The sequence below is a fragment of the Notolepis coatsorum genome (genome assembly GCF_963971535.1).
Source record: "Notolepis coatsorum genome assembly, chromosome: 4".
In the NCBI taxonomy this organism is placed as follows: domain Eukaryota; kingdom Metazoa; phylum Chordata; class Actinopteri; order Aulopiformes; family Paralepididae; genus Notolepis; species Notolepis coatsorum.
Window position 1 is genome coordinate 654,716 of NC_140168.1, and position 11,485 is coordinate 666,200.

The 11,485-nt window shown below is 44.8% G+C and overlaps 1 protein-coding gene across 1 annotated transcript in view; it reads right to left on the minus strand.

Annotated features, from left to right (window-relative positions):
- hspg2 (heparan sulfate proteoglycan 2) overlaps positions 1–11,485 on the minus strand; it is a 103,632-nt gene that overhangs the window by 26,015 nt on the left and 66,132 nt on the right. Inside the window, exons 30-36 of the mRNA XM_084313299.1 lie at positions 11,434–11,481; positions 10,172–10,319; positions 8,558–8,674; positions 7,423–7,440; positions 4,069–4,153; positions 2,994–3,138; positions 221–323 (exon numbers count right to left, since the gene is read on the minus strand). Of these exons, the coding sequence (XP_084169425.1) occupies positions 221–323; positions 2,994–3,138; positions 4,069–4,153; positions 7,423–7,440; positions 8,558–8,674; positions 10,172–10,319; positions 11,434–11,481 (664 nt within the window). The remainder of the gene's footprint in view (positions 1–220; positions 324–2,993; positions 3,139–4,068; positions 4,154–7,422; positions 7,441–8,557; positions 8,675–10,171; positions 10,320–11,433; positions 11,482–11,485) is intronic.

The following is an 11,485-nucleotide window of genomic DNA, read 5'->3' on the forward strand; positions in this document are numbered from 1 at the left end:
TTTTTTAACCTTTATCTATTCGGTGAAGACCATGTTATTCTAATAAAAAAAATTACATTATCTATCTGTCCCACTTTGTCCCACCAAAATCTTTTGGACTTTTTGCATCCGGTCACCCTAAACGCTATCCACACACACACGTCAATAAAAGGCTATTTGATGAGGGTGGCTGGAGGGTTAAAGGAACATGATGGTATGAAGAGAGAGAACGACGTCTCACCAACGAAGCCGGTCTTGATGCCGGCGGTGTTTGCCAGGGTGGTGTAGTTGGGGTAACCGCCCACGTGAAGCTCCTCATTCAGATCCAAGCCCTGGAACTTGCCCTGGAGCAAGAGAGAGAGACAATGTGATATACATATACTGTATACATATAAATATATATGGTGGGACTCTATTAAAAATGTTTATCGAATTAATTCGAGACTTTATAGTTAATTAATCGAAATTAATCAATATATTTGATGCGAAAAGCTACATTTTTCAATTCAAATGAATTTTGGTATACGAGTGAATCAATGAATATACATTATACATACGTTTAAGCAGCAAAATCCTGTATTAGCTACTACACAGACCAAGAGGTCAATGAAATTTTTAACAACAAAGTGCAGCAATTTTAGGAATACTATATATATAGCGCTATTATGTGTTTTGTGCCCTGATCAGGCGCTCCTAGTGTTATGTGTCGTGTCCAGTTGTAGTTCCCTGTCGTGGTTTTGTAGTCCTTATCGTTTTCCCCTCCAGCTGTACCCATTTGTAATTAACCCAGGTGTGCCTTGTCTCGTCGTTCCCTCGTGCATTTCACTGTATACTTGTATGCCGTGACAAATAAAACTCTTGACTTGACTTGACTTGATGTATAAGTATTCTGTCTTCCCTTTGTCTGACGCTGATCCCGTCTGTGCAGTATGTGTTCTTGAGTCTGTCGTTACTTTAGTCTCTTCTTTATTCCAAAAACCATGGTAATTATTCATTAAATATTCTTTGTGATTACTTGGGCTACCGTCTCCTTATTATGTTACATTGACTCGACATCGAGTCTGCTAATTGTCAATAATAACATAATTTTTTTTTTTTTTTTTTTAACCTTTATTTTACCAGGTAGTCACTTGAGATCAAGGATCTCTTTTTCGAGCAAGACGGGCCAACATGGCAGCAAAACAAAAAAAAACGTACAAAATACACAAAACACAGACAGAGACATAAAAGGTAAAGTGGGGCAACAAGGGGATACATCTGAGCTGCAGCAAACTAGACTGAATGGGATCGGGGGAGATTGGAGGGTAAAAAGGTAAAGAGGCAGACAGAGGATGGAAGGTGAGGCCCTGCAGGAGGTCGCTGGGGAGAGAAGGTCAAGTTAATAAATATAAAATATAGCACCACATTATGCAGTGAAGCATCGACATTCTCCCATCTCATTCTTTAAAATGCCCTTAATTTGAACTTTAAAATCAGATATGGTAATGAGGGCCTGCAGTTTAAAAAAAAAAGTCCATTCCAGGCAGAGGGAGCAGAGAACATGAAGGCCCTTTTCCCAAACTCTGTGCGGGTTCTGGGTACTGAGGCATATAAATAGTCCTGGGATCGTAAGCTGTAAGATGGGTTTGATGTGATGGTGAGGTGTGAACCGAGGTAAAAAGGGAGCTGTCCAATAATTGCTTTATAAATGAAGGCGTACCAATGAAGCGGTCTACGGACAGTCAAGGACGGTACTAAGCGCAAAGGACCTTTTGTAAACGCAAGCACTTTCGAGGTAAAAGTAAAACGCAGTACTTTCAAGTACATTCCAGAACAGTTGACCATTGAGGAAAAAAAAACTCTTGATTGATCTCAATTTCTCTTATTTAAAAATTTTTTTATGAACAAACCAGACTAAGAAAAAAAGTATTTTGCGATTTATTATACTTTATATACTTATAGCACATGCATGAGTCCGGTCCCATTTGAAAGGTAACATTCGTACACAATAAAGAAAAATCATCATGCATACATTTTTTTTTACTTTTAATTCTTTCTGTAGTTAATTAATCGAAATTAATGCGATAAAGTCCCAGCCCTAATATATATATATATTTTTAGATATGAAGTGCATCTATATGTCCAGTGAACACTGTTTGTCTTCATCACTTGAGTTTGTGTTAAACTAGAACAATGGTTCACAGGCGGTCCCTGGAGACAATGGCCCCTCCGTGATGCTCTTCTGCTCGCTCGCTAACGTGAGGAATGAACTGGCTTGGCTGGCGCCTTTATTTTGAAGGCAAAAAACGTCTCCACAGGAAGTCTTATTCAAGCTTAATTAAGCTAACTCAACACCGCTATCGCCGGGAAGCCGCGTGCAGCCAATGATCTTCTGTACAGCGTGTAAACGTGGTGCCGACGTTTTGACACCATCGCCGTTAGGCGCACATGCACATTAGGGCTGTCACTTTCGTTGCAGAATTGTAGATAAGTTCGAATTCGAATTTCAGTACAAACATTTTATAAATAAAAAAAATACGTAAACCTAAAAAAAAGTCTAAGGCAAGACATTTTGAAAGTTTTGGCTCTTTTTTTTTACCATGGTATGTTTGGTATCATTCTTTTCAGCACAGTCTCGCCTATATGACCTGACAGTTTTTTATTTTTATATATATTTAAATAAAGGTACATTTTTTAATTTTTTAATATGATTATTATAATAAAAAAATACTTAAAAACCCCTTCAAGTCCGAATCTCCTGTTTGTATGTAAATTCGAAATTAAATTCGAAATTCGAAAATAATGTGACACATATATATATATAAAATGGTAAATGGTGCTCTTATATAGCTCTTATATAGCTCTTATATAGCTCTTATATAGCTCTTATATCGCTCTTCAGCACTTGTATGCAAAGCGCTTCTTCAAAACATCTTGGTCGTCCAGAGGGGGGGGGGGGGGCTGACAGAAAGGGTCAGACAGAACCACTGACCTACACCGTCTCTTTTCCAAATCTGTCTACGCCGCGGTCCTACCTGCGAGCTGCCGTTGATGGCCTCCCCCCCGTCGACGGTGACGAAGCCCAGGGTGAGGTTGCGGTGCAGCTCCACCGTGTGGAACTCGCCCAGCTTCAGGGGGGTGGGGTCCCTGATGGTGGCCATGCCCGAGCCCACGTCGAACCTGCGTGCGGGAGAGAGAGACGACCACATGGTCAGCGTGAGGCTTCCCCCCTCAGAGAGAGAGAGACGACCACATGGTCAGCATGAGGCTTCCCCCCTCAGAGAGAGAGAGACGACCACATGGTCAGCGTGAGGCTTCCCCCCTCAGAGAGAGAGAGACGACCACATGGTCAGCATGAGGCTTCCCCCCTCAACACACTTCCCCTTTGTCTGACTAACACCTACCGTTACCATCCCCCCTCATAATACGAACTGACGTTAACGTTATTGATCCTGCGGCCGCGCTTTATTTAAAAACAGCCAATCAAATCCCCATCAACGGAAAATGAACCCGCCCATACCCGTGCTGATTGGTCCTTGTGCAAGACTAGAAAGCGGGGATCTTTGATTAAACACCTGCTATCAGAAGAATAGACAGTCAGAGTGACGAGCTACAGAAGACGGCCACAAACGACAGTACGAGTGATGAAGAGGACGGAACGGAACATAGCATTGCCCCGGAATAAAAAAAAGTGTTTACTTTTTAGTACTTAAGTACATTTAAAAGTAGAAACTTGACTTTTACTCAAGTGTGTTTTTAGCCAGATAGTACTGTGACTTTTAGTTGAGTAGGATTTTGAGACGGTACCCATACTACTTTCACTTAAGTATCATTTCTGGGTACTTTTCTACACCCCTGCCGAGATGGCAGCGCGAAGAAAGTTATTTCAAAAAGAAAATCTACAGAAAGGACGACAATAAGTGGAAGAAACAGAGAGAGCGGCTTCCTGATGGAGGACTGCAACGGTCACCGACACATCAATCATCCTCTTGAACTTATTAGCTTATTTAAATTCAGAATTGATTGATTGATTGAATTTATTTTAACTGGTTCACATGATGCTGCATGATATTTTGATGCTGAAGCTTCCGGACTCCAGCGGGAACTGACCTGAACTCCAGACGCCCCCCGACCAGGCCCAGCGAGATGAAGTCGGCTCCCGTGGTCCTCCTCTGTCCGTTGTAGAGGATCATACCTGAAACCAGCGCACCGGCGAAGTTAGAAGGGTACACACTTTGTTGTACTTACACACGCGCACGCACGCAAACACGCACACACTCACACATACAAACACGCACACACACACACACACACACACGCGCACACACACACACACACACACACACACACACACACACACACACACACACACACACACACACACACACACACACACACACACACACACACACACACACACACACACACACACACACACACACACACACACACACACACACACACACACACACACACACACACACACACACACACACACACACACACACACACACACACACACACACAGCTCTGGAAGCTGAATGGTGAAAGCAGCATGCTATGCCGGGTTTAAAGCCAGTCAAAGCCAGGTTACGTCCTGCTGTCCTGGGGGGCGGGGCCACAGTCCTCTCTGTTCACGCCCCCAACATGCCAAGAACACATGCTCTCTGAGCCACAGGGACCCCAGCGCACGGTCCGAGCCCGGGCCCGTCCGGAAACATGCCTCCTAAACGTGCCACGATCTTCCTAAGTCTGGTCGGGTGAAAACGAAAAAAACCCTGACTCATCTTGTGTATCATCTTTTTATTTTGCCTTTCTACTTTTCCTCCCATCCCCCCAATTTTGTCGTTCTGCCAATTCCCTTCCTGGTCGTTGCGCTGCCCTACTGTTGGTCTGGGGAGGGTGTAGACTACCACATGTCTCCTCTGTGGGTCTGGGGAGGGTGTAGACTACCACATGTCTCCTCTGTTGGTCTGGGGAGGGTGTAGACTACCACATGTCTCCTCTTTTGGTCTGGGGAGGGTGTAGACTACCACATGTCTCCTCTGTCGGTCTGGGGAGGGTGTAGACTACTACATGTCTCCTCTGTCGGTCTGGGGAGGGTGTAGACTACCACATGCTGCCCTACTGTCGGTCTGGGGAGGGTGTAGACTACCACATGCCTCCTCTGTCGGTCTGGGGAGGGTGTAGACTACCACATGTCTCCTCTGTCGGTCTGGGGAGGGTGTAGACTACCACATGTCTCCTCTGTCGGTCTGGGGAGGGTGTAGACTACCACATGTCTCCTCTGTCGGTCTGGGGAGGGTGTAGACTACCACATGTCTCCTCTGTGGGTCTGGGGAGGGTGTAGACTACCACATGTCTCCTCTGTGGGTCTGGGGAGGGTGTAGACTACCACATGTCTCCTCTGTCGGTCTGGGGAGGGTGTAGACTACCACACGCCTCCTCTGTCGGTCTGGGGAGGGTGTAGACTACCACATGTCTCCTCTGTCGGTCTGGGGAGGGTGTAGACTACCACATGTCTCCTCTGTCTGTCTGGGGAGGGTGTAGACTACCACATGTCTCCTCTGTCGGTCTGGGGAGGGTGTAGACTACCACATGTCTCCTCTGTCGGTCTGGGGAGGGTGTAGACTACCACATGCCTCCTCTGTCGGTCTGGGGAGGGTGTAGACTACCACATACCTCCTCTGTCGGTCTGGGGAGGGTGTAGACTACCACATGTCTCCTCTGTCGGTCTGGGGAGGGTGTAGACTACCACATGTCTCCTCTGTCTGTCTGGGGAGGGTGTAGACTACCGACATGTCTCCTCTGTCTGTCTGGGGAGGGTGTAGACTACCACATGTCTCCTCTGTCGGTCTGGGGAGGGTGTAGACTACCACATGTCTCCTCTGTCTGTCTGGGGAGGGTGTAGACTACCGACATGTCTCCTCCGATACATGTGGAGTCGCCAGCCGCTTCTTTTCATCTGACGGCGAGGAGTTTCACAGAGAGAGAGAGAGAGAGAGTAACGCGTGCGGAGGTTCACGCTATCTCACCTCCCAGATCTCCGTCCCGACCGACCAGTAGGAGTCGCTATTGCAACGACCGGGACTAATACCCCACCGGTTTCCCACCCGCGAACACTGACAACATTGTGTTCGTAGAGACGACTGACCACTGACTGAATAAAAGCTGGATGTGAACCCAGAGTCTCTACGGTGGTAGGCGAGTGCTTAGACCTCTACGCTACCCAGCCGTCCCCAGATCATCGCACGTGTAAGCAATCCATCTCCCCGTTACAGTGTGAGAGCAATCGCTACTTTCACAACCACTATACTACGTACCTACGGTGCACTATGAACTCACTATGAACTCACTATGAACTCACTATGAACTCACTATGAACTCACTATGAACTCACTATGAACTCACGATGAACTCACTATGAACTCACTATGAACTCACTATGAACTCACTATGAACTGACTATGAACTCACTATGAACTGACTATGAACTCACTATGAACTCACTATGAACTCACTATGAACTCACTATGAACTCACTATGAACTCACTATGAACTGACTATGAACTCACTATGAACTGACTATGAACTCACTATGAACTCACTATGAACTGACTATGAACTCACTATGAACTGACTATGAACTCACTATGAACTGACTATGAACTCACTATGAACTGACTATGAACTCACTATGAACTCACGATGAACTCACTATGAACTCACTATGAACTCACTATGAACTCACTATGAACTCACTATGGGAAGGCGTTATGTAACAAGGCATCACAATAATGACATGTTCTGAATGATGGTACATGAAGGCGTGTCATTGAAAAGCAGCAGTGCATTCTGGGAGGCACTGAGGAAGCTGATGGAATGGGATGGAAGAGCCGAGTTCATTCTGTGCATTCACCTCGTGTAGATACATCCAGTCGTCCTTAAAGGAACACGCCAGGAACAACGCGCTTACCGTCTTCTCCAGAGTCAGACCAGATAAGATAGATACCGATGTTCCTCCCCCCCGTGTGTTCAGTGGAAGGCTATCGGGCTGCGAGCTAGCCTAGCTTTGCACAAACGAATGGAAGCGGATAGGGATCGGCTAGCCACGCCTCTCCCGGAGTTTTAAGCTAGGCTAGCTGATCCGTATCCACTTCCATTCGTTTGTGCTAAGCTAGCTTGCAGCCATGTAGCTTTCTGTTGAACGTACAGAGAGGAAACCGGTATCTATCTTCTCTGGAGAAGACGGTAAGCACCATAACGCCGGCATGTTCCTTCTTTAAGCTATTATTACAATGTCGCCATCGCCATCTCTTTGCCAGCCACTTTAACAACAGCTCCACGTTTCAGATGCATTATGGGAGAAAAGGTAACGCAGCCTGGGGGGAGGGGTGAAGCAACACTGGCTGCATCGTGGGCCCTGAGGTACTGAGGTGTCTCTCGAAACACGTAGGACTCACCAGCGTACAGAACGAGACCTTCCCACCGCACGGGGCAGTGGGGGAGGGGGGGAGGGAGGGGGGGAGGGGGGGAGAGAGAGAGGGGGAGATTATACAACGTCAAAAACATAACAAGGAGAAACGTGAGAGATATAACGACAATAAAACAAAAACAACGGTTGACCTCGATCTCAAGTTCCGCTCTCTCTCTCTCTCAGCTCGACCGAGGAAGAGTTCTGATAGGAGGGTCAGGAAAAGAGGGCGGGGCTTGAGATAGATCAGTTGCCCCTATCTCACTGTGATGTTTCCACGTGAACATTTTTACATTTCTAGCCACCGTTTTGTAAATTAAAAGACAAGGCTTAGATATATAGATCATACTACATTCATCCGTTGCTCTTACATTCACTAACTGAAATGAAGAAAATGGTCTATTATTTGGCAACTTAGCCGCCTCATGTGACAGCGACCTGTGCTCTGTTTCCATAGTAACGTCACAGAGCAACAACTGATCGGTCATTTGAGCTCAAGGAAACTATAAAAGAAGGAAGGGTCACCACGTCACAGTGTAGCGCGTGAACGCGTATATATATATATATACGCGTGAAAACCTTCAGCTCTACCGACATTGAATCGAACAGGTTATTATCTCGGATGTCAGAATCACCGTAAATCTTGCATTGCATTGTTACCTAGCTAACATTTGATATATTGGTTGATAAAATATTGCTAATTTTGTTTTATTTATATTATATTGGATGCTGCTATTGTTGAGGAACCACAATAAAGTTAATTCCACAATTTATTTTGCTGTAAGGTGCTGAATGACGTGACGATAAGGGATCAGAATCTGATGTAGCTACAGTATAATTTCCTCAAATAACTGGTATATATGTTGTATTATTTTCATCTCCCATAGGCTTCAATAGAACCGACACCGAAGTCTGGCACCAAGCGAGGCGTAGAACGCTGGTATTCTGACGCTGTGAGCCTTCCTTCTTTTATAGTGTCCTTGATACCACCGAGGAAGTAGTGAGTGAGAAGTATATATATATATATTGATATATTGATATATATATATATATATATACATGGTAGAAAGCTAATTCACCGTACTAAAACTGTGGCGGCTGGTTAAAAGGAGCTAATTCCTCACCATCCACGTTGTCTGGTCTGAAGATGATCTTGATGCTGAAGGCCTTGTAGGCGTTCTTGATGGTGGGCAGCGAGAGGTACGACACGGGCTCCTGGGCGAAGTAGGGCATCACTCTCTCTGAAGGGGAAATAAACAACAACAACAACAAAATTATTATATTTTAATTTTTTTATTATCTTTTTCCTCCTTCTTTTTTCCGTTTTTCTCCCCTCCCAATGTTAGTCGTTATGCCAATTCCCAATCCCCTTCCTGGTCGTTGCGCACTCTGCCCCCTACCGTCGGTCTGGGAGGGCGGAGACTATCACATGCTTCCTCCGACATGTGTAGCCAGCCCACCGCTTCTTTTCACCTGGCAGCGCGGACTCTCACTGGGAGAGTGTAATGTGTGGAAGGGTCACACTACCTCCCTCCAGATCCCTCCCTCGCTGTGCAGGCGCCCCGACCGAACTGTAGGAGTCGCTGTCCACAACGACCAGGACCCACCCACCGGCTTCCCTCCCGCTGACTCTGCCAATCGAGCCAGTATGACGGCCGGCCCAAGCCGGAGGCAACGCTGAGAGCTGGATTCGATACCAGTCTCTTGCGTTGGTGACAAGCGCTTAGTCCACAGCGCCACCCAATTCACTTTTAAATGCTGTTTTTTATAGAATCGGATCAATATTTATGGCTTAAAACCAATTTCCGACAATTAGTTACACTTTAGATTACATTTTTTTTTCTTGATTCAGAACTACTTTATCATGGATGAACAAAACTTTCAATGCGAATGGTTGATTTGAATTTCAAGGACTCTTAAGCACCTTGTTAAAAAATAATTGGCTGTTTTCAAGGAATTCCAGGCCTTGACTTTTTTTTAATACAAAAATCAAGCACTTTTAACCCTTTCACTACCACACTACCAAATGGTTAACCCTTTCACTGCGACAATACAGACGGTTAACCCTTTCACTGCCACACGACAAAGTGGTAACCCGTTCACAACCACACTACAGACGGTTAACCCTTTAGACTAGCAGTGAAAGGATTAACCATCTGTAGTGTGGCAGTGAAAGGGTTAAGCACTCTTTCTTAAACAGACAACATAACACAGCGAAGTGCTTGACTTACACTTAAACATAACTTATATGAAAGTGCTTGACTTAAACTTAAAAGTTTAAAAAAAATAACAAAATAACTCAAGTCAGAATCGTCATCATTTAAAAAAGTTAAGTAAAAAGTAAAAAAAAAAATAATAATAATAATGTTTAAGGACCTTGTGCGAACCCTGATGATATATTATTATATTCTGTCTTCTATTTTATTCTATTCATATCACACATCATCACAATATGATATTATGATTTTGTAATATGATATATTATTATTACATTCCATCTTCCTGTGTTGTGTGCAGAGGGTGAGGGTGAGGGTGAGGGTCAGGGTGAGGGTGAGGGTGAGGGTGAGGGTCAGGGTGAGGGTGAGGGTGAGGGTGAGGGTGAGGGTGAGGGTGAGGGTTAGGGTGAGGCTGAGGGTGAGGGTCAGGGTCAGGGTGAGGGTGAGGGTGAGGGTGAGGGTGAGGGTGAGGGTGAGGGTGAGGGTGAGGGTGAGGGTGAGGGTGAGGGTGAGGGTGCGTACCGTGGACCTGCAGCGTGGTGAAGGCCTCCACCTTGCCCTGCTTGTTGGACGCCGTGCACACGTACGTGCCCGAGTCCTCGTGGGTGACGGCCGGCACCGTCAGGCTGTTCACCTCCTGGAAGCACTTGGCAGGAAGCTCCTCTCCGAGCTGCAGACGAAACACAGAGACACACAGAGACACACGGCGCGGTCAGAGGGGGGCGTGGGGGACGCGGGGGACACGGGGGACCAACGCTTTAAGGAGATCTTTTATTTTTAGAGCATTAACTCTTTGGAATAACCTGTAGCCTCAAAACCCCTGCTGCAATTACAGTAGATTCACTTTAAAAAAAAATTATCTTAAATTGTATTTAACGCTGTCAAGTACTTTGTTTTGTTTTTTTTGTTTTCTGTTTCTGTGCTTGCATGTAATTGTGGCTATCTTATTTGTTAGTTTCATTATGCATTGTGTGTTGAGTACTGACTTTTAATAATTTTGTTTTGCAATAATAATTGTTTTTGTATGTTTTTTGTGTGTGGACCCCAGGAAGACTAGCTGGTTGCTATGGCACCAGCTAATGGGGATCCGTAATCAAATCAAATCAAATGTCCCAGGCACTTTTTCAGAAGGCAGTTTTTGTCCCCTGCCCTTTTTTATTGACATAATGTACAAAATAATTCTCAAATGTATCCAACAGTAAACATCCTAACCATGTCACAACAGCAGTCATAGTGTATATTTTCAGCAATACATTTGTTTACCAATAGGTTAAAGTGTTATTAATGAAATATGAGTTTAGGAATCGTATTCCATCAGATGGCGAATTTCGACCGGAAATAAATCCGAGCGGCCATTTTGCTGTAGTCTCTATGACGAAGGAAAGACAGGGCTTTCAATGAACGTTGAAATCTCGAAAAACTACATCTCCCAGGGTTCTCCAGCTTTCTGGGAGCAAATGACTTCCTGATTATTATTTTTTATTTCTCTTATTTCTCGGGATTATACACCCACCTATACTCTTGCCTTGTTTGTTGACGTGTTGTTCTGTTTCCTTGTCTGTCCGTTGGTTGTTTATATTATTTTATTGTTTATTTTATACTTTAGGAGCACTTTCTTTCTTTTATTTTTTTGCTATGCGACTGTGTGTGTGTGTCGCATTATAGCAAGTGTCATGTCTAAATGTGCTATAATACAAATACATTTGAATGATTATCATTATTATTACCATCATCATTATTATTATGATTATGATTATGATGATCATCAGTACAGGAGGTGTTACCTTGGACCACTGGATGAGGGGGGGGCTCAGGGTAGTTACCTTGGACCACTGG